This window comes from Somniosus microcephalus, chromosome 12, assembly GCF_052327205.1.
Source record: "Somniosus microcephalus isolate GS21.2 chromosome 12, FLI_Smic_1.0, whole genome shotgun sequence".
Taxonomy (NCBI): domain Eukaryota; kingdom Metazoa; phylum Chordata; class Chondrichthyes; order Squaliformes; family Somniosidae; genus Somniosus; species Somniosus microcephalus.
The window spans coordinates 55701321-55721180 of record NC_140998.1 but is presented as its reverse complement, the minus strand read 5'-3'; the positions used below and the strand labels follow the sequence as shown (position 1 = coordinate 55721180).

Below are 19860 nucleotides of genomic sequence, written 5' to 3'. Positions count from 1 at the left end.
AATGGCCTGTTTCTATGCTGTGGACTCTATGTAAATCTATGTAATAGAAATAACCATAGGATGAAGTCCTCCTTAAGACATTGACATGGTGTCTTAGTCTGTATTTACGCTCTCCTCACCTTTTACAGAGTCAAATTAGTTTTTTTTTCAGCACATTTGTACCACACAAGTGCCAGGCAATGATAATCTCCATAAAGAGAGAGTCTAACCACACCTCCCTTTGACATTCAATGCCATTACTATCATCTACCATCAACATCCTGGGGTCACCATTGACCAGAAACTGAACTGGACCAGTCACATAAATACTGTGGCTGCAAGAGCTGGTATTCTGTGGCGAGTGACTCACCTCCTGACTTCCCCAAAGCCTTTCCACCATCTACACAAGGCACAAGTCAGGCATGTGATGGAATACTCTCCACTTGCCTAGATGAGTGCAACACTCAAGAATCTCAACACCATCCAGGACAAAGCAGCCGGCTTGATTGGCACCCCATCCACCACCTTAAACATTCACTCCCTCCACCACCGGCACACCGTGGCTGCAGTGTGTACCATCTACAAGATGCACTGCAGCAACTCGCCAAGGCTTCTTCGACAGCACCTCCCAAGCCCATGACCTCTACCACCTAGATGGACAAGGGCAGCAGGCGCATGAGTTATCCTCCAATTCACACACCATTTTGACTTGGAAATATATCACCGTTCCTTTTTTTAAGTGCTCGACAAATTTTACTTGTCAAATTAATAAATAAACAAATAAAATTGACTTTTTAACTTTATCATTATTAATTCCAGAGTTCAAACATGGCTTGCCTTGTTGCCACCTAGGTACTGAGGTATTGTCTGTTAGTGTGCCTCTTAAGGTACGTTTGATTTCTGGGTTTTAATTCAGAAGGAAAAATAAAACCTTCGCGATTTACAGCACAGAAGGGGGCTATTTGGCGCAGCATATTTGTGACCGCTCTTTCCTAGAACAATTCAGAACAAATCCCACTTGCTGTCTTCCCGTAGCCCTCTATCTTTCTTTGCACTAAATGTTCATCTATTGTTTCCCTAAAAGATTGAATGATCTTGCCATTAACTACGCCCTCTGGCAAAGCATTCCCGGCTTTAACAACTCTGTGTAAAGAAATTTCTTGTAGCTCCTCTCTTCTCTGTTAATTTTAAATTGATGTCTCCTTGTCACTGGCTAACCAATCTGAGAAACTACTTTTTACTATTTATTCTACAAAAACCTTTTACTGTATAACTTTTTAAGAACTCCAATTAAATGACCTGTTAGGCAGTAGAAATAGTCGAAGTATCTCAACACTGCTCATGACTAAGATTTCTCATTATTTGTGTTATCCTAGTGAATCTGCCACTGTGTTTTAATGTCCTCTCTATAGAGGGAGGCCCAAAACTGCATGCCATAACTGTGGCCTAACCATTACCATGTAAAATTTATTATTAACTCTTTAACTTGTCCCCATCTGCACTTTCAAGGAATTATATATTTGCAGTCCGAGATGTCTGTGTTCTTCAACTCCATTCGGCATCTGTCCATGGAATAATTAGTAACAGAAATTATAGTTTCTTCACTCCATACTTTTCTGATTTCTCCTTTCCTTAGTCCAAAATATAACCCATATCTGACTTACAAAACAAGCTTTTCCATGAAACCCAAGCAAGCCGGTTTCAATTTGCATTTATGTCCTTGACTTTCTTTGATCACACGCAGAACTTCCTGCAGGGCTCATTTGCTACGCCAAAAAGTAACAACGGGTTTATACTGAGCGCAAATGCAGCGTCTCCAATAGGGGTAATAGAGAGTGGGCTGCTGTCATTTGCTGTGGTGCCTCATTCTCAGAGACTCTTGGCTCTGTTAATCCTTTTCCTCCTCCATTATTATGCAAAGCAGGGATATGCCAATCGGGAAAGTTTTTTTTTATTCGCTCCTGGGATGTGGGCGTCGCTGGCAAGGCCAGCATTTATTGCCTATCCCTAATAGCCCTTGAGTAGGTGTTGGTGAGCCGCCTTCTTGAACCGCTGTAGTCTGTGTGGTGAAGGCACTCCCATAGTGCTGTTAGGGAGAGAGTTCCGGGATTTTGACCCAGCGACGATGAAGGAACAGCGATATATTTCCAAGTCAGGATGGTGTGTGACTTGGAGGTGATGGTGTTCCCATGTGCCTCCTGCCCTTGCCCTTCTAGTTGGTAGAGGTCGTGGGTTTGGGAGGTGCTGTTGAAGAAGCCTTGGTGAGTTGCTGCAGTGCATCTTGTAGATGGTACACACTGCAGCCATGGTGCGCCAGTGGTGGAGGGAGTGAATGTTTAAGGTGGTGGATGGGGTGCCAGTCAAGCAGGCTGCTTTGTCCTGGATGGTGTTGAGCTTCTTGAGTGGTGTTGGAGCTGCACTCATCCAGGCAAGTGGAGAGTATTCCATCACACTCCTGACTTGTGTCTTGTAGGTGGTGGGAAGGCTTTGGGGAGTCGGGAGGTGAGCCACTCGCCACAGAATACCCAGCCTCTGACCTGCTCTTCTTGCCACAGTGTTTATGTGGCTGGCCCAGTTAAGTTTCTGGTCAATGGTGACCCCCCCCCCCCAGTATGTTGATAGTGGGGGACTCGGCAATGGTAATACCGTTGAATGTCATGGGGCAGTGGTTAGACTCTTGCTTGTTGGAGATAGTCATTGCCTGGCACTCGTGTGGCGCGAATGTTACTTAACACTTATCAGCCCAAGTCTGAATGTCGTCTGGGTCTTGCTGCATGCGGGGATGGACTGCTTCATTTTCTGAGGAGTTATGAATGGAACTGAACACTGCAATCATCAGCGAATATCCCCACATCTGACCTTATGATGGAGGGAAGGTCATTGATGAAGCAGCTGAAGATGGTTGGGACAAGGGCACTGCCCTGAGGAACTCCTGCAGTGATGTCCTGGGGCTGAGATGATTGACCTCCAACAACCACAACCATCTTCCTTTGTGCTAGGTATGACTCCAGCCAGTGGAGAGTTTTCCCCCTGATTCCCATTGACTTCAATTTTACTAGGGCTCCTCGACGTCACACTCAGTCAACTACTGCCTTGATGTCGAGGGCAGTCACTCTCACCTCGCTTCTGGAATTCAGCTCTTTTGTCCATGTTTGGACCAAGGCTGTGATGAGGTCTGGAGCCGAGTGGTCCTGGCGGAACCCAAACTGAACATTGGTAAGTAAGTGCCGCTTGATAGTACTGTCGACGACATCTTCCATCACATTGATGATTGAGAGTAGGCTGATGTGGCGGTAATAACAACAGAAAATGCTGGAAAAACTCAGCAGGTCAGGCAACATCCGTGGAGAGAAATTTGAGTTGACGTTTCGGGTTGGACCCTTCTTCAAAACTGGAAAGAAAAGAAACTAGATCGAAGGCAGGGCTGCGATCGGACAAAAGAATAAAAGAAACAAAAGAAGTAAAAGAGATTAGAAGCTAGACGAGATGGTAATAGGCTGGGATTAGGTGTAAAGTGTACTGGCAGGGCAAAAGATAGCTGCCAGGTGTGAGAGAGAAACAAAAGGAAAGGGGGGGGGGGGGGAAAGAAGTGGAACAATTACAAGAGAAAATGAAATGGGGGCCGAGCTTATGATCTGAAATTGTTGAACTCGATATTGAGTCCGGAAGGCTGCAGACTGCCTAATCGGAAGATGAGGTGCTGTTCCTCGAGTTTTGAAGAAGGGTCCAACCCGAAACGTCAACTCAAATTTCTCTCCACGGATGTTGCCTGACCTGCTGAGTTTTTCCAGCATTTTCTGTTGTTATTTCGGATTTCCAACATCTGCAGTATTTTGCTATCGTACTAGATGTGGCGGTAATTGGCCGGATTAGATTTGTCCTGCTTTTTGTGGGCAGTTTTCCACATTGTTGGGTAGATGCTAGTGTTGTAGCTGTATTGAAACAGCTTGGCAAGAAACGTGGCTAGTTCTGGAGCATGAGTCTTCAGCACGACAGCCAGGACGTTGTCGGGGCCCGTAGCCTTTGCTGTATCCAATGCGTTCAGCAGTTTTTTGATATCATGTGGAATGAATCAAATTGGCTGAAGACTGGCTTCTGTGATAGTGGGGACCTCAGGAGAAGTCCGATATGGATCATCCACTCTGCACTTCTGGCTGAAGATAGTTGCAAACGCTTCAGCCTTGTCTTTTGTACTCGTGCTGGGCTCCGCCATCATTGAAGATGGGGATATTCCTGGAGCCGCCTCCTGCCATTAGTAGTTTAATTGACTACCATCATTCATGACTGAATGTGGCAGGACTGCAGAGCTTTGATCTTATCCGTTGATTGTGGGATCGCTTAGCCCTGTCTATAGTATGCTGCTTCCGCTGTTTAGCATACATGTAGTCCTGTGTTGCAGCTTCCCCAGGTTGGCACTTCGTTTTTAGGTACGCCTGGTGCTGCTCCTGGCATGCTCTTCTACACCCCTTATTGAACCTGGGTTGGGCACCTGGCTTGATGGTAATGGTAGAGTGAGGGATATGCCAGGCCATGAGGTTACAGATTGTGGTGGAATACAAATCTGCTGCTACTGATGGCCCACAGCGCCTCATTGATGCCCAGTTTTTAGCTGCTAGATCTGTTCTGAATCTATGCCATTTAGCACGGTGGTAGTGCCACATAACACAAGGGAGGGTGTCCTCAGTGTGAAGACGGGACTTTGTCTCCACAAGGACTCTGCAGTGGTCACTACTACCAATGCTGTCATTGTCAGATGCATCTGCGACAGGTAGATTGGTGAGGACGAGGTCAAGTAGTTTTTTCCCTCATGTTGGTTCTCTCACCGCCTGCCGCAGGCCCAGTCTGGCAGCGATGTCCTTCAGGACTCGGCCAGCTTGGTCAGTAGTGGTGCTGCCGAGCCACTTTGGGTGATAGACATTGAAGCCCCCCACCCAGAGTTCATTCTGTGCCCTTGCTACCCTCAATGCTTCTTCCAAGTGGTGTTTTTGGGGGAGAGTTCCGGATTTCTATTACACTTTGTGTGAAGAAGTGCTTCCTGACATCACCTCTGAATGGCCTAGCTCTAATTTTAAGGTGATGCCCCCTTGTTCTGGAGTCCCCCACCAAAGGAAATCGTTTTACATTATCTACTCTATCAACTCCTTAATCATGACTTTGTGTCCCATGTTCTTCTCCCAGTGTGATCTCCTCACATCTAGTTTGTTACCTGTAAAAAGAATATGTTTGGTTCATAGCACATGGGAGCCTGGTATTGCTCACCTCCCAGTAATGTTTCTCATCATTACAATAATGAAAGCAAGAGTGAGGAGTATCCTTTAATGAGAAACTTCATTCCAGTGTGGTGGGGTCAGAGGTACATGAAGTGGGAACAATTAAGAAATAGTCCCTCTGCTAGCCAAGTACTTGGCAACATCATCTTAGTACCTAGAATCTGCATGCATTCATCCATCAGCATTGAGTCTTTGTCTGTTATTTCCACATTGCTACTTACTTGCCATTTCAGAAATAATTGTCACATTTCTTCTTTCCATATTCCCCACTTAAGCTGAGGTCACAAATAGGGAAGATATTAAATAATTTTGATGCTGTTGGCGTCATGTTTAGGTATCGCATTTCCATGTGTTAATTAAATAGGCATTTTCTGAATGTACCAATTGTTTTTGCCATTGACTCTTCCCTGTTGATCCCCTGCATTAGAAGTTAATTATTTTTTGTAAAACATTGCATTTATCAAGATGTTCTTTTCCACAATTAAGAAACACTTTGGGTAGAGTATTTCAGAACACTTCTTCTTAGGCACACCCTCGGAACCAAGCATGACTTGCTTCCACACTAAAAATGAGTTCTCGGGTGATTGATGAGTCCAATGTGGGACCTACAGTCTCTGTCACAGGTGGGGCAGACGGTGGTTGAAGGGGCGGGTGGGTGGGGTGCTTGGGTTGACGTGCGCTCCTTCCGCTGTTTGCGCTTGGCTTCCGCTTGCTCCCGGCGAAGAGAACGAGGTGTTCGGCACCTTCCCGGATGCTTCTCCACTTTGTGCAGTTTTGGGTCAGGGATTCCCAGGTGTCGGTGGGGATGTTGCGCTTTTTCAAGGAGGATTTGAAGGTGCCCTTGAAGTGTTTCCTCTGCCCATCTGGGGCTCTCTTGCCGTGTTGGAGCTCCAAGTAGAGCGCTTGTTTTGGGAGTTTCGTATCAGGCATGCGGACAATGTGGCCCGTCCATCGGAGCTGATCGAGCGTGGTCAAAGCTTCGATGCTGGGGATGTTGGCCTGAGCGAGAACACTGACATTGGTGCACCTATCCTGCCAATGGATTTGCAGGATCTTGCGGAGGCAGCGTTGGTGGTACCTCTCCAGTGCTTTGAGGTGCCTGCTGTACAAGGCCCATGTCTCTGAAGCATACAGGAGGGCGGGTATCACTACTGCTCTGTAGACCATGAGCTTGGTGCTGGGTTTGAGGTCCTGGTCTTCAAACACTCTCTTCCTCAGGCGACCAAAGGCTGCACTGGCACACTGAAGGTGGTGTTGGACTTCGTCATTGACGTCTGCCCTTGTTGACAGTAGGCTCCCGAGGTATGGAAAGTGGTCCACGTTGTCCAAGGCCTCATCGTGGATTTTGATAATCAGGGAGCAGTACTGTGTGGCGGGGGCAGGTTGGTAGAGGACCTTGTCTTAGGATGTATAGTGTAAGGCCCATGCTCTCGTACGCTTCGGTGAAGGTGTTGATGATGGTTTGGAGTTTGACCTCTGAGTGTGCGCAGACGCAAGCATCGTCTGCATACTGTAATTCGATGACGGGATAGGATGACCTTGGATCTGGTCTGGAGACGACAGAGGTTGAACAGTTTCCTGTTTATTCTGTAGATTAGCTCCACTCCAGCGGGGAGCTTACGAGGGTGAGATAGAGCATTGCAGTCAGGAAGATCGAGAAGAGCATTGGTGCGATGACACAGCCTTGCTTGACCCCGGTCCGTACGTGAATTGGATCCGTTGGTCAGGATCACGGTTTGCATGTCGTCGTGAAGTAGGCGGAGGATGGTGACAAACTTTTGAGGGCAGCCGAATTTGAAGAGGACACTCCATAATCCCTCATGGTTGATGGTGTTGAAGGCCTCTGTGAGGTCAAAGAAGGCCACGTACAGCGGTTGGTGCTGTTCCCTGCATTTCTCTTGTAGTTAACGCGCTTTGAAGATCATGTCCATTGTGTCCCTTAATGGGCGGAATCTGCATTGCGACTCTGGGAGGAGCTCTTCAGCCACTGGGAGAAGGCGATTGAGGAGGATTCTTGTGCTGACTTTTCCTGTGGCAGACAGCAGAGAGACTCCTCTGTAATTACCACAATCAAATGTCACCTTTCTTGAAGCTGGTCACGATTATGGCGTCTGAGATCCCCTGGCATGCTCTCCTCCTTCCAAATAAGAGAAATAAGTTAATGTATTCGCACCAATAGTGCTTCTCCGCCATGTTTTAGCGCCTCGGCAGGGATCTATCTGCTCCTGAGGCCTTGTTGTTCAGTTATCGGATGGCGTTTTCAACCTCAAGCCGGGCTGGGGTTGTGCTAAGGTGATGGCAAGTAGCATGCTGCGAGATGGAGTTGAGGACACTCGTGTCGAAGACAGGGTCTCGGTTAAGGAGATCTTCGAAGTGCTCATTCCAGCGGGCACTGACTGCCTCTCTGTCCTTGATGAGTAGCTCTCCATTCTTGGCCCGCAGTGGGGTAGGACCTTGGGTGCTTCGGCCATAGGTGGTCTTGACTGCGCTAAAGAATCCACGCATGTCGTGGTTGTCGGCTAGCTGTTGGATCTCCTGCGCTTTCTCCACCCACCATCTATTCTTTAGGTCACGAGTTTTTTGTTGGACCTCGGCCTTCTGGCGGCTGTAGAGCTGCTTTCTTGCTCTCGAGTTCTGTTGTTGTTTCCAGATCAGGAATGCCTTGCGCTTGCGGCTTATTAGCCCCTGGATCTCCTGGTCGTTCTCGTCGAACCAGTCTTGGTGTTTCCCGGTCGAGTGACCGAGCATCTCTTCACAGGTGCTGATTATTGAGGTCTTGAGTGCAGACCAGGCGCTGTGGACACTGTGTCTCTGAATCACTGGGAGTTGTCAGGTTGGTTGTGAGGCGCAGGCTGAATAGGGCTTTCTTAGGAGGGTCTTTGCTCCAGCGTTGATTTTCCTGCGGCATTGTTTCTGTTGCCGTCGCTGTTTTGGGGCTACGTTGATGGAGATGACAGAGTGGATTAGGCGGTGGTCTGTCCAGCAGTCGTCAGCTCCTGTCATGGCGCGGGTGATGCGGACGTCCTTGCGGTCCTTCGCTCGGACGATGACGTAGTCCAGCAGATGCCAGTGCTTGGAGCGAGGGTGTTGCCATGAAGCCTTGTACTTGTCTCTGACGGAACAAGGTGTTGGTTATGACAAGGCCATGTTCTAAGCATTTCGTCAGGAGGAGGGTACCGTTGGAGTTGGCTTTCCCTATCCTCTCTCTGCCGATCACACTTCCCCAGAGGTCTGTGTCCTTTGCAACTCTGGCGTTAAAGTCGCCAAGGAGGATCAGCTTGTCGCCCGTTGGCACTCGGGACAGGGATTGTTCGAGGCTGGAGTAGAATTCCTCTTTGGTCTCGTCTGTAGCTTCCAGTGTTGGGGCATACGCACTGATGACCGTAGCGCGCTGGTTCCGGCTCGGGTAAGCCGAAGAGTCATGAGTCGTTCGTTTATTCCACAAGGGGAGTCTCTGAGACGTTCAACTAGCTCATTTTTTATGGCAAAGCCTACCCCATGGAGGCGGTGTTCTTCAGGTTTGCCTTTCCAGAAGAAGGTGTAACTACAGTCTTCCCCTGCCCGCCAGGTCTCACTTAGGGCAGCGATGTCTATGTCGAAACGTCTGAGCTCCCGGGCAAAGATAGTAGTATGGCGTGCCGGTCGCTGTTGGGATTGTCCATGAGGCCCCGGACGTTCCAGGTCCCGAACTTCATTTTAAAGGGTGGAAGATGCCTGTGCGTGAATTCTTTTAACGTGGGGTGGCCGTTGCACACCAGCTACCACACGGGCTTGACAGAGCACGGTCTTGGTCCAACGGCAAGGGGATCCAAGACGATTGGAAACCAGACTCTGCTACATCGGACACACACCCCTACTGTCCTCTCTCCTTCCCGCAGGTCCTCAGAACACTATACTGCAGCAGTGGATGCCCTTCACGTAAGAATATTTGGGGAGATTTTCCTGGTCTGCACGTGCCTGTAAAGGAATCAACCTGATTTTCCTTACAACCAAAGGTGCTATACTTTGGATGCAGCTCAGTGTTGACATTTTTCAAAAAGAGCTCCCAATTGAGAGTCTATGAGCATCACTGTACAGTGAGTACTTGCTGCCTTCAATCCCAGCTGCCTTCAGTCCCAGCTGTAAGGTTTCTTATAAGATTATTGTAACAGAATCTCCTACCTCAATAACCTCCTGAGTATTTATGAATATGGTACAGCAGGTAAATCAAGCTTTTGCGTTGAGCTCTCAAACAATTGAATTAGTTACCACCCCTATCTCACCCTGATGATGATTATTAATCTTAATGAGCTAATAGAAATCAACGGTTGTACAATTTGCCCTTCTATAAATTCACGACAAAATCTGCAATTGAGTTGTGCATTTCTGGAAGGCAACACCACAGTAGTCTATTTTATCAACCTGGGGAACCTTTTTCCACATGTTCGAACAATGCTCCAGGGAAAACTAGTACAGCTTCCAGGAAGGTGTATCGTGACAAGTGGAATAAATGTGTCATTTATCCAAAATTCTCTTTGCATTTTACTATTATAGTAGATTTCTCGTTTCTCATGGAATGCTGACTGCTATGCCTAAAGATAACTAATCTATCCTTTACAGTAAATATTCACTTTATTTGAATACCAGATCTCCAGGTATATATTTTGGCTTATGTCTTGTAATAGATCCAGTTCTAAAGATGGAAAGAGATGCCAAAAGGGGAAGAAAGGCAAGTGAAAAATCCAAAGACAAGCCAGTGAAATATATCACGAGAAACCAGCCACGTAAACGGTTGCCAGGTCAGGCCGTTTCAAGCACAGATGAAAGTACTTCGAATACTAAAATAAAAAAATCAATTAAGAAAACGCATAGTAGAGTAAACCCAGTTGTTGTTGTGACCCCAATTCGTGATCCTTATGCATTAAGGAACAAAACAATAAAATTAAGTGAGTTATACAGGAATAAAGGAAGGAATTTGGCCACCATGGATAATTCATCTGACAGTGATATTTTTGAAGACTGGTCTAATTGTGGACCCATGGAAGTGAAACTTCGTGATCCTTACAATTTAAGAAATGGGACAACAAAATCAAATGAGTCATTAGACAATGTCCAAAACCACAGGAGTAAAGGAAGAAATATGTCTGCGGCAGAAATGAGTAATTCATCTGAAATGGAGGGTACAATTGACAACGATAGTTCTGAAAGTAAGTCTAAAAGTAGACCCACAGAAGTGAATCGTTCTTCAAAATCAATCAAAGGAACTATCTCATTGAGTCAATCAGAAGATGAGTATTTGAAGACCAGTGAGAATGTCAAGATTAACATTAAAAGGAAAATGAGAAGTAGGAACTTCAAACGGCATGTCAATAAACAAAACCAAGTAAATAAGCAAATTATTTCAACTGTAAACTATATTGACTCTACTTGTGTCACAGAGTCAGTTTCTGAAGAATCTTCAGTCCAAACCCTTTCAATGATTAATAGAGATTGCATTTTGTCTGAGAGGTTGACATCAGCCAACTCCATTCCAACCAACACGGAAATCAGAGAAAACAATGTTGAGGAACTTACCTTAAATAACCTCTGTTGGTCTGGGAGACAAACAACCATTCGTGTTCAAAAGCGTCAGCCTTCCTTTCATCCTAAAAAAGACAAGTTGAAAGAGGAATTATGTACTGGCTATACTGAGATGACTAAACCAAGTGGGCTGAAATCCTCTTCAAAAATAAATGCCAAAGTTAAAACATCTCTGGCACATCGAATAGATGAAGCAGAACTAAGTCACCGCAATGTTGGAAGCAGTGCACCAAAGTGTCACCGACATTCTTCACGAAGAAAACCTAAGAATCAATTGAATACGTTTTTGTCATCTGTTACAGATGATTCAGAGACTGAAACAAATGAGATTGAAGATATTGTAAAAGAAAAACCAAGATGTTCAACAAAATCTTCAAATAAAAATACAGTACCCAGGAAAAAGTTAGTAACAGACTTCAACCCTGAATCGTATTCTAGGTCTAGTCAGAAAAAACAACCAAGACAATGTACATCCTTGAATTCTCTTGATACTGAAGCAGAACTCTGGACTGAGAGAGAACTACGCTGTCTGCACAGGTAAGAACACGTGAAGGGTTTAAGGAAGTCTGAACTTGTCATGTTACTGTGTATGCTGGAAGTCTCTTTTTGGCATATGTTTCCAAACCAATTTCTTGGTAATTTAACTAATAACTTGTGCTATTTGGCAATACCTTTTGTCCATTAAGCAAAGATTCTTTTAGAGATTGCATCCTCTACATACCACTGGAGTGGACCAGTTCTCAAAAAAACACAGAGACATCCTTTTTTAAGACTTGTGTGAAGCATGATGCCTGAGGTGTTCCCCATGTGCCCAATCCCATTTCTGTGCAGTATATAGAGCTATACACCTTGAGCATCAGTTTGTTTTTCCCAACACTGGGATAAAGTGTTTTTTTGTTGCACATGTACTCCCCACATTTTTGAAAACAAAGATTGTTATGGTACTGGTGTCACAGATACTCAGATAAATCATTGCTTCATATTTCTTCCAATTAAATTTGGAATTTTTCAATTATTCATCAACTATCCTTATTTTAATTTTAATGAATATGACTTGTACCCAAACTGTGTTTGAACAGCTCCCAGAGCTTCACCAACCACAATTATTTTTGTCTTAGTTGAAAGCACAGCATAGTACAGATACTCAATATCTGTTTGGGCTTTTTAGTCCTTACCAAACAGAACAATAACTTGTGTTTATATAGTACCGTTAATCCAGATAATGTCTCCGAACTCTTGACAGTGGAGAACAGAAACAAATAAAATAGATAAAACAACAAATGCCAAGCCATTGTGCAATGTAGGAGAGGTGGCTTGGTTGAAGAGGTGGTTTTGAGAAGGTTTTTAAAGTTAATTAAAATCCTTTGAGGTTTAGGATGAGTGTTCTGCAGATTGGGGTTCAGGTGGCTGAAGATTTTGCCACCAATGCAAAGGGAGGGTGGGGTGTACAAAGGGCCAGTGTTGGAGAGCTGACAGGTGTAAGAAGAGACGAGGCTGGAGGAGTTTTCAGGCATAGGTTGGGACGAGGCTGTGGGAGGATTTTAAATTCAATGTATTGAGGACAAGGAGCCAGTGTAGTTCAGCAAGGACAGGGGTGATGGATGAGTAGAAATAACTGCAGGATACGGGCAGCTGACTTTGAACAAGTTGGAATTTATGGAGGATGAGAGGTCAGCAATGAGGATATTGGAGAGATTGAGTCTAGGTGGTGAGAAAAGTGTGCAAAAGCATTTCAGCAGAGGTGGGTAGTGTTATGGAGGCAGAATTACATGTTCTATTACATCTTGTTGATGACAGATTTGAACCTACAGCACCAAAGTTTTGCGTGGTCTGGTTCAGCGTGAGGAAATGGCTGAGAAGGGGAATGGAAATTTTTTTGTCTTCATTCTCTGGAAATGGGCATCGCTAGCAAGGCTGCAATTATTGCCCATCACTAGTTGCCTTGAGGGCATTAAGAGTCACATGTCGTAAATACCAGGTACGGGTGACAGGTTCCCTACTCTGAAGGACACTACTGAACTAGTTGGATTTTTAAGACAATCAGGCAGCCTTCATGGTTATTTTATCTGGAGTGAGCTCACAAATTGCCAGATTTAATTCATTCAATTTCCCACGGTGGGATTTGAACTCTCCAGCTCTGGATTTCTAGTCCATTCCTATAACCACTAGGCTACTGTACCCATTTAAATTAGTGGCATGGGAGTGGAGTTTATAGCAAGGACCAGTTGCTCAGTCCTATTGTTCAGTTGGTGGAAATTTTGGCATGCATGTAAAATAGGTAATCTGGCAGCACAGAGGTGGTCCTGGGGTTGAGGGAAGTGATGGTGATTTAGAGCTGGGTGGCAGTGATCCTATCCCTTCGAATGATGACACCAAGGGGCATCATGTAAATGAGGAAGAGGAGAGGGCTAAGGATAGATCCTTGAGTGGCTCTGAAGATAACTGTCGGAGAGAACAGAAGCCATTGATTGAAATGTGCTAGCTGCCTTTGGACAGGTAGGAGTGGAGCCATTGAGGGCAGTCCCACGGCATTGGATAATGGAGGAGAGGCAATGGATGATACCATAAAAGTATCAAATGCCACAGAGATGTCGTGGAGGACCAGAAATGATAACATGGCGCAGTCACATAGCATGTAATTCATAGCTTTGGCCAGGGCTCTGTACCGAGCTCATAGAATCATAGAAACCTTACAGCACAGAGGGAGGCCATTCGGCCTGTCGTGTCTGTGCTGACTCTTTGAAAGAGCAGTTGTGCTTAGTCCCACATCCCTGCTTTTTGTCTGTAATCCTGTAAGTTCCTCATCCTCAAATACCTGTCCAACTCCCTTTTAAAATTATTTATGGAATCAGCTTCCACCACCTTTTTCAAGTAGAGCATTCCAGTTCCCCACAACTCTGAGTGAAAAAATTTCTCCTCATCATTGCTGGATCTGGTGCTGGGGAATGAGGTGGGCCAGGTCGACCAAGTGTCTGTGGGAGAACACTTGGGTATGAGTGATCATCGTATCATAAGATTTAGACTAGCAATGGAGAGGAGCAAGGAACAATCTAGAGTGGAACTTCTAAACTGGAATAGGGCTAACTTCAATGGGATGCGAAAGGATCTAGCCATGGTAAAATGGAACCAAAGACTGACGGGAAAAACTGTAACGGAACAATGGGAGATCTTTAAGGAGGAGATGTTCCAAGTACAGGCTAGGTACATTCCAACAAGAGGGAAGGGTAAGGGAACCAATGCAAGGGTTCCTTGGATGACGAGGGAGATAGAGAAGATGATGAAACAAAAAAAGAGGGTGTATGATGAATGTCAGGTGAATTCTTCAAGGGAGAACCAGACCAAATACAATAAGTTGAGAGGGGAAGTGAAGATGAAAATAAGATTGGCAAAGAGAGAATATGAGAGTAGAATGGCGGTTAACATAAAAGGGAACCCAAAAATCTTCTACCGGCATGTAAACAGTAAGCGGGCAGTAAGAAGCGGGGTGGGGCCTATTTGGGACAAAGAAGGTGATATATGCTTAGAGGCGCAGGGCAAGGCTAGAATACTCAATGAGTACTTTGTATCGGTGTTTACTAAGGAGGTAGATGCTGCCAAAATATCAGTAGAAGTGGAAAAGGTAGAAGCAATGGAAGGGGTGAAAATTGATGGACAGGATGTACTAGAAAGGCTGGGTATGCTTAGAGTGGACAAGTCGCCTGGTCCAGATGGCTTGCATCCCAGGTTGCTAAGGGAATTGGGGGAGGAAATAGCAGAAGGGCTTGCCATAATTTTCCAATCTTCCCTAGATGCGGGGGAGGTGCCAGAGGATTGAAAAGTGGCAAATGTGACACCATTGTTCAAGAAAGGGTGTAAGGGCAATCCTAGTAACTACAGGCCGGTCAGTTTAACATCAGTGGTGGATAAAGTTTTAGAAACAATAATCAAGGAAAAAATTAACAGGCACTTGGAGAGGTTTAAGTTAATTAAGGAGAGCCAACACGGATTTGTAAAAGGCAGATCGTGTTTGACGAATTAATTGAATTTTTTGATGAAGTAACAGGGAGGATTGATGAAGGGAATGCAATGGATGTTGTCTACATGCATTTTCGCAAGGCGTTTGACAAAGTACCACATAGAAGGCTGGTTAACAAAATTGAGGCTCATGGAATAGGTGGGTCAGTGGCACCTTGGATAAGGAATTGGCTTAAAGACAGAAAACAGCGAGTTATGGTAAATGGCTGTTTTTCAGACTGGAGGATGTTAGACAGTGGTGTTTCCAAGGGTCAGTGCTGGGGCAACTGCTTTTTATGTATATAAATGACCTGGATATTGGAATACAGAGTAGAATTTCTAAATTTGCTGATGACACCAAACTTGGGGGGGTGGCAAACAGTGATGATATCAATTGACTGCAACAGGACATAGAAAGGCTAGCAGAATGGGCAGACAAGTGGCAGATGGTTTGACATTTCAGTCGTGCAATACTCAGCTTTCATGCCAAAGGTTGTATTCTACTTTCATTTATTTTCTTCCTCATATCACTTTGCAGATGTTCATAAGAGTGCTAGTTTTTTATTTAGAATGTACCAATTCCCCCCTCCATATTATAATAATTAATGGACCCCTAAAATATTTGGTAAATGTCACTAAAATACAGCTTTGCGAGATGACTTGTCAAATGCATTGTTACCTTCCAGCTGAGAGAGAGCCCAAGAAGTCCTTGAAAGGTTATCCCACCCATTCCACATGTGCCTTCTGGGCATTCCTGAAATAGCTGTCTGTAGATAATGTACATAAGGCACCTACTTGGAGTAACCCACATACTTTCACCAAACATGATTATTTATACTTGCCAACCATGTACGACATGTCTATCTGGTGGTTGCAGTCTTTATTCCCTGAAAAGGATTTCCCTCCTCCTTGTCCTATGTTAGTCTCTAGTAATGTTTGGAGGATAAAGCCTGTAGAAGAACGAAAGATTACTGATCTTGTACGGTCATTTTTGTTATTCGAAGGAGCAGCTTCCACTCCCACGTGGCCATCCCTTGGATCTAACAGGGAAAAGAAATACTTTTTTTAGGAAATGCCTGGGAAAGCAGACACTTTAGGGTGGGCCATGCCTTTTATGTTCTGCAGAGGAGTACTGTTGGTCATCAGGGAGACACCTATCATGTCATAATACATATTAAATTGAGGTTTATGTTAAATGTTTTTCTCCTGCTTTGTGACTTGGCACTGGTTCACCCCAGCAATATGTGGAAGATGCTCCTTTTTTTTAAAAGACATTGTAAGTAGGTTATCTTTATTTTACTTGGCCATAACAAAGGTTTCAAATTGATTTCTGTCCTGATAGAACTGTTGCCGCATTACCAAAACATAAACATGGTTTCTGGGAAGATGTTGCAGCATCTGTTGGAACACGTTCTGCTGAGGAGTGCCAGCAAAAGTACATATCTGAACAGCAACCGAAATTGTCCAAAAGACCTGAAGTGAAGCACAAGAAAAAGAGTTCCAGTAATAAAATCAAGCAAGGTTGGAATGCATACATTTATGGATGGTTTGTTAGTATGTAAGCCGGTCCAGGATTCGTTTTATTTTATTATTGGTAACAGTGCCAAATATTTATTATTTTTGGAAGGGGTAAGAAGGTGGAAAAGTAGGTCAACATCACCTGAATTTTTTTTTTAAATACTAGTAAGTGCCCACGGTGTTACCCATGAGCAGTTCATGAATATAAAGATTTTTTTTAATATACAAAGTAGTGACAAGAGTTGGAAGAGAGACTTCAGAAATTCACTCCACTGCACCATCAACTTACTTGCGACTATATTGTTACAGACAACTGTTTGCATGCAGACTTTCCATTCTAAATGTTTGTGTTCAAAGTTCCAATGTTATATATTGATATAAAAATTGACCAAAAATCACAGCAATAGGAAGTTGAACAGGAGGTATGCGCATACACCAGATTTTTAATCAATTTTTTTCCTATTCTCCCTCCCCCAAACCAGGCAGGCATATTCTTTAATTTGTTAATGTGTTTATAACTACTTGTAACTGCTGAATCATTTTCACTCTTTTTCCACATCAGCTGCATGTCAACTGGATTGCCACAAGTGGGCAGTAAACATTGTCAAATGATTGCTTATTTCAGAAAAGGTGGAAGCAAAACAGCTTTTCGTTATTAATGGAACCAATCTATTCAGTTCCATTTATATAACGCCTTTAATGTAGAAAAACATCCTAAAGCATGTTAGAGGTGTAACCAAAAATGAGCACCAAACCAAAGAAAGATCTGAGGCGAGGCAACCAAAAGCTTGATCAAGGAGGTAAGCTTTAATGAGGATCTTAAGAAGAGAGGGAGGTGGAGGGGTTTAAGGAGGGAATTAGAGTGTGGGGACTAGGTGGCTTAAAGCCCAGCCGCTATGGTGGGGGGAATAGGGGTGAAGATGCACAAGAGGTCAGAGTCCGAGAGATTTTTATTTGGCAGGGGTGGAGGTGGGGGTGGGGGCAGGGGTGGAGGTGGAGGTGGGGGTGGAGGTAGTTGTAAGGCACGGGGAGATTACAGAGATAGGATGGGGAAATGCCCTGAAGGAACTTGAACACGACTGGGTGTCGGACAAGCAATCTGACAGGACAGACGCAGTGGAGGGATTGGGAGAGCTGATGGAAGGATAGAGCTGGGTATTGTCAGCGCACTTTTGGAAGCTGAGCCATGTCTGCAGATGATGTCGCCAAATGGCAGTATGTAGATGATGAAAACAAGGAAGTCAAGGTTGGATCCTTGGGGGACTCTGGAAGTAATGGTATGGGGCAGATAGAGAAGCTTCTACATGTATGCTAATGAGACCCAGCTCTCCCTCTCTTCACACCTTTAACAACCCCTCTACTGTCTCTGTCCTGTCTGCTTGCCTGGCATCCATTCTTGGATGAAATGTCATTTCCTGCATCTAAACATTGAGAAAACCAAAGCCTTTGTCTTCAGCCATGAACTCCACCTCCCTCCTTGGTTACTGTCTCAGGCTGAACCAGACTGTTCACAACCTCTGCATCCTATTTATCCCTAAGCTGAGCTATTGAGCTCATATCCTCTCCATACAAAAAACGTCTACATCCACCTCTAACATTGCCAGCCTCCGCCCCTACCTCAACTTATTTGCTGCAGAAACCTTCATACATGCCTTTGTCACCACCAGACTTAATTATTCCAGTGCTTTCCCGGCGGCTTCATATTCTGCATTGTCCAGCTCACCTATCACCCCTCTTTGCTGACCTACATTGGTTCCCGAATGCCTCAAATTTAAGATTCTTATCCTTGTGTTTAAATCCTTCCATGGTCCCACCTCTCTGCCTCCTCCAGCCCTAAACCACCACCATTGCCTTATCATAGATGACAATATTTTCAGCAGCATAGGTCCCACTCTCCAAATTCCCTCCCTAAACACCTCCTCCTCTCTCTCTCCTCCATTAAGACTCTGCATAAAACCCACCTTTTAACATGCTATTGGTCATGTCACCCCTCCTCTCTTCTTTGGCCCAGGTTTCTTGCTTCCTTGCCTCAGTGAAGTACCTTGGGATCTTTTTGCTACATTAAACACACTATATAAATGTATGTTGCTGCTGCATAGAGCAATTCTAGGTTTATTTTACATTTTTTATAAATCTTGCTTTTATCCTTCTGATGAACAGGGGAAGAATGACTGTCTCGGTTTCGGACACGAAAGAGATAAGAACTGCCACCAATGCTACTGGACTGAATATATAACCAATGTTTCTTGATTGGAATCACTAAGGGATCCTTTTGTCTTGTGCCGCTGTAATGCATCCAATCCACTCTGCACTGCAACAGATAACTAAATTAAAAATTCTACAAAAAAGTCCCTTAAATGCAAAAAAAAATTTAAACTTAAACTTTCCAAAATTAAAAAAAAACTAGCAAGTACAGTAATTAGTTATTCATAATACTATTCTGTAGAATTACTTTCTCTCTTAATAAAGTTGCCTTATGACTGAAAATTAATCTGTATGTGCTCAAATATTCAGGTTGGCGTGATTAGGCAAGATAACCATAGATTTACATAAGGATATACTTGCCTTAGAGGGGGTGCAATGAAGGTTCACTAGATTGATTCCTGGGATAAGACAGTTGTCCTATGAGCAGAGATTGCATAGAATGGGCCTATATTCCCTACAGTTTAGAAGAATGAGTGGTGATCTCATTGAAACATATAAAATTCTTAGAGGGTTTGACAGGGTAGTTTGAGAGGCTTTTTCTCCTGGCAAGAGTGCCTAGAACTAGGGGTCATAGGGCTAAAAATTCAGTTTTTCAGATTTACATATATTGGTTTTACAGCACAATTATTTAATACATATGTTTTATAGAGGAACCTGGGAAAATTATTGCTCGGACCGGAACACTGAAAAGAAAGCAGCAAATAAGATCCTTCCTGGAACATTTGCCAAAGGATGATCATGAAGACCTTTTCAATGATACAGGATTACAGCATAAAAGAATAAAGGTGAGGGACACTCTAAAATATCATCCTACAGTGTTCTAAAACCTTCAGGTAATCCAATCAAATTCTTCTCAAGTCAAAATAATTGTCTAATGCTGCCTTTATTGCAAGGGGCTTGGAGTATAAAGCTAAGGATGTCTTGCTGCAATTTTATAGGGCTTTGGTGAAACCACACTTTGGAGTACTGTGTACAGTTTTGGTCTCCTTGCCTAAGGAAGGATATACTTGCCTTAGAGGGGGTGCAATGAAGGTTCACTAGATTGATTCCTGGGATAAGACGGTTGTCCTATGAGCAGAGATTGCATAGAATGGGCCTATATTCCCTACAGTTTAGAAGAATGAGTGGTGATCTCATTGAAACATATAAAATTCTTAGAGGGTTTGACAGGGTAGTTTGAGAGGCTTTTTCTCCTGGCAAGAGTGCCTAGAACTAGGGGTCATAGGGCTAAAAATTCAGTTTGGGGCGCCAAGCTCGCCTGGGCGCCAGAATTGCCGCTGTGCGCGGAGCCACTTGCGCCATCGAGATATTCAGTTTCTGCGCCCCAAATGGAAGC

At 44.3% G+C, this 19860-nt stretch overlaps 1 protein-coding gene across 1 annotated transcript in view; it reads left to right on the top strand.

The window, feature by feature from the left end:
• Nucleotides 1–19860, top strand: part of mis18bp1 (MIS18 binding protein 1) — a 101378-nt gene that overhangs the window by 60931 nt on the left and 20587 nt on the right. The window contains exons 11-13 of the mRNA XM_086002923.1: nt 9914–11345; nt 16144–16322; nt 19173–19309. Coding sequence (XP_085859049.1) covers nt 9914–11345; nt 16144–16322; nt 19173–19309 — 1748 coding nt within the window. The remainder of the gene's footprint in view (nt 1–9913; nt 11346–16143; nt 16323–19172; nt 19310–19860) is intronic.